The sequence below is a fragment of the Octopus bimaculoides genome, chromosome 6 (genome assembly GCF_001194135.2).
Source record: "Octopus bimaculoides isolate UCB-OBI-ISO-001 chromosome 6, ASM119413v2, whole genome shotgun sequence".
NCBI lineage: Eukaryota > Metazoa > Mollusca > Cephalopoda > Octopoda > Octopodidae > Octopus > Octopus bimaculoides.
Window position 1 is genome coordinate 21,812,043 of NC_068986.1, and position 4,004 is coordinate 21,816,046.

Sequence of the window (4,004 nt, forward strand, 5' to 3'; positions counted from 1 at the left end):
ATATATATATATATATATATATATATATATATATATAGTGTGTGTGTGTGTATGTTTGGATTGTTGTTATTTAGGTTTAGTTATTGTTGTCAAAACTTGATTTTATATAGCATGATATAGATACTAATATCGATAGATAAATAGATATTTTGTATATTCATATAGGAGAACAATATCATTTTCTCAGTATCTATTGTCAGTTGGGTGTACATAATTATTAACTAACATCAGTATTGTCGTCAGACTTTTAATTTCACTGTGAAGTTAATTTAATCTTAAAATGACCACCTGAATACATTTTTGCTCTTTCAAATTATGTTTTTTATGTGGTCGATTCATTATTTGTAGGAACATGGTTATATGGCTGTCTCTTTTAAAGAAAAAAATTCACTGGAATGATTTCTTTTCATTTAGCCTAATTGTCATTAGTAGCGGTGGGGTGAAGGGCTGTATAGTTCATTGAATCAACCCCAGTATAATACTGGTACATATATATTTCATTGGTTCTGGAGTCAAAACTTTCATGAATTGAATGCAAAGTAGTGAATTGTTAAATATATGTTAAGTGTAAGGCAGCAAGCTGGCAAAATTGTTAGCATGCCGGACAAAATGCTTAGCAGTATTTTGTCTGTCTTTACATTCTGAGTTCAAATTCTGCCAAGGTTGTCTTTGCCTTTCATCCTTTTGGGGGTCAATAAAATAAGTACCACCTGAGAACCGGAGTCGATATAGTTGGCTAGCCCTCTCCCCTGAAATTGCTGGCCTGTTTTTGATATTTCTGTAAATCTATAAACTAAATCATTAATGTTCTCTTTAGCTTTTGAAATTTTACTAGAATAGATTTTTAATTAAATTTAGATATTTAGTTAATGAATATCTAAGATTTAAATTCAAGAAACTGAAGAAAAAACAAAGTTAATTCTAGTTTACTTCTTTGTATTTAGTCAACACATAAAACACTTACAGCTCAGTCACTTGTAATTCATCTAACTATTCAACTACTAAATTAAATTTCATCATTATTTCAATGATGATATTAAATATCCACTTAGAAATATAAATGTTGTTTTCTGTCAGGTCATGTTGCCTTAATAAACTTGACATGTCTCCTGAAATGCTGTGATGCCACCTCAAGTATAAATACATCTATGCCGCTCTCAGTCTTGATGGTGTTATCTGCTTCTCAAACATGGCAGGTTCTTTCTTTTGCACCAGCTCTCATTCTTCCAATTCTGTCTTAATAACCATGTTACCCCAGAGCAGTGGAAAATTGCCAGTGTCATTTCTCTGTTCAAAAAGGGTGACCACACATCACCTGTCAACTATCATCCAGTCAGTCTTATTAGCTGCATTGCCAAACTGATGGAGTCCCGTTATCAGAGTAACACTCTGGAATTTCTGGAACTCTCACAGCCTTATTCAACCCTCATTATATGGATTTATCCCAAACTGCTGTGGCCATCTCATTGAGTTTCTTGAAGACATCACTTGAATCGAATTAAACGATTCATTCACTGTTCACTTCCTGTACATTATTCTATGTACTGTCCATGCACTTTTGGCTACTTTCTCTGAGTTGTGTACCCGAGCACTATACAAGAAGTTCATTATATACATTATATATAAAACTGTTTTTCGCAGTTAATTTTCAATGAAATTTTCAGTGGATTTATCTGATTTCCACAGTAAAAGGGTTAATCAGAATGTTCAAGAAATTGCAATAATAAATTGTGATGAGACATTAGATTAACTAAAATGTTTGTTCTTTTCCCAAGAACGATAATGATTGAGAGAGAGAGAGAGAGAGAGAGAGAAAAGAATTAGGCAACTGAGAATGATTGGCCAAAAGTTTTAATAAGAGAAGATTGCTTGCATCAAATAACTAAAAACCTAGCTAGATTCATTAACTTATTAAAACTAGTTTCTTTTTTTATTAATAACATGCATTTTTACTTAAGATTGTTACCATCAAAACCTGGATAAAGTTTGCATGTTTCTACTTTTGGACTTAGGAAAAGTATCTAAAAACTCCTTATATTTATGTTATTCAAAACTAAAAAATATAGTTTATTAACTTGTCATAATTTGATGACTTTGTTGGTAATAAAGGATTAAAAATATTTCAAAACTAGCATATACAACTTATTTTCAATTTATCAAGATTGATGTAACTCTTCTTGAAGGCAAATACACAATAGAAAAAGCATATAGCAATATGTAATAAAATACAGATTGATTTTATTTATTGAAGTGAACAACATTGTTAAAATATTGTTCATTTCAATAAGCAAAGTCAATCTGTATTTATTACATATTGCATCATGCTGTTCTGATTGTGTTGTATGATTATTATTATTACTATTATTATTATTACGGTGGCAAACTGGCAGAATCATTAGCATACTGGGTGAAATGCATAGCAGTATTTTATCTGTCTTTACGTTCTGAGTTCAAATGCCACCAGGGTTGACTTTGCCTTTCATCCTGTTGGTGTTGATAGATTAAGTACCAGTTGAGTTCTAGGATTAATGTTATCGACTTACTCCTCCTCTGAAACTTCAGGCCTTATGCCTTCAGTAGAAAGGATTATTATTGTTATGAGTTTTTCTTTTTTCGATTTTGTTTCCATTTCTTGCTGAGTGCCTTCCTAACACCTAGGGCAAAGAAATTCACTCTCTACATCAATAGGCCATTAAAATAAGCACATCAGTTTATTCATTTACAAAATCAAACGAAACTATGTAGAAAAAACAAAAAAAAGAAGGCAATCGCTCTCACAGCAACAATGGTCTTCTCAATAAATGTGATGTACCAGTTAAAACAGTCTTTTGCACTTCTTTATTATTATTATTATTATTATTGTTATCATCATATTTTTTTCTGACTCCTGTCTGCAGGGAATTTTTTGTAATCAATGAAATAATCTGTATTATACCAGTATTGATCCAATTGCCTATACAAATCTCTTCCATTGGCAAAATTATATTGTTACTATAATTTATTACAATTTAAACAAAAATTTGTTGCAATTTATTAGTTAATTGATTTTATTAAGAATATATTATGACATTAGTTTCGTTTTTACTATCAGATAGGCAATGTTTAAATCAGAAATTATTAGAAATTAAATTAGAAATGGGAAGCTTCAGAAATTTGGTCTTTATGTTCATGTATTTATGCTTTCTAAAATTTAATATTCCAACTCCTGAAATTTAGTTTTTACATAAAAAATTTAACTCCTGAAATTTAAAATGTTAAGATAAAATGCAAATATCTATTTAATCTGATGCTATCGGAATATGTATTTATGTTAATTTCCATTGCTTATTATTTAGAAATTATTCCTTTTTTTTTTTATATTCAACAATAGCAATCTAGAATTTAATCAATGTTGGCTGATTTTCTTTCCATGAACTTTATAGCACTGCCATTTAATTTTTTTTTCTTTTCTTTAAATCCTTATTTACTGCTTTGATGTGTGTTTTTTTTCTTTTCTTTTTTTTTTTTATTAATGTGTATTAACTATGTTTCAATGAATAGATTACCAAAGTGACAGACAAAAACAGCAAGGTACTGAATGATTTTGCTATTCCTTCACAATCACTGTAGTTCACCTGGTCGCAGCTGCTGTTTCTTATAGCTGCCCAACACTCACTCATTCATTTTAGAGAGTTACAGTTTAATACATTAAACTTGGCAACTTTGTCCTCTTATTACATCCTGATTTGTAAAGATTACAAAAGATTTCAAACAAACAACATATACACTGAAGAATTATGTATAGTATATTTACCAAATTATAGACATTACATGTAAACATATTGGGCTTTTATTAGATTAAATATATTAGTCTTTTTTGAAACAGATAGAATGAAGTATAGCAGTGTAAGTATGCATAAAATTATGCATTCCTATATATATGTACGTTTCAGGTATGCATAATAAATAATAGGAAATGCATCTATTACATAAGATCTTCCTCAGTTAAAACATTTCAATATATA

At 29.6% G+C, this 4,004-nt stretch overlaps 1 protein-coding gene across 3 annotated transcripts in view; it reads left to right on the forward strand.

Annotated features, from left to right (window-relative positions):
• LOC106875138 (protein Njmu-R1) overlaps window positions 1–4,004 on the forward strand; it is a 30,503-nt gene that overhangs the window by 9,987 nt on the left and 16,512 nt on the right. For 2 of the 3 annotated variants that reach the window (XM_052968633.1, XM_052968635.1), the window contains exon 6: window positions 3,541–3,570. The exons of the other annotated variant lie outside the window; for it this stretch is intronic. In XM_052968633.1, the coding sequence (XP_052824593.1) occupies window positions 3,541–3,570 (30 nt within the window). The remainder of the gene's footprint in view (window positions 1–3,540; window positions 3,571–4,004) is intronic. 3 annotated transcript variants of the gene reach the window in all.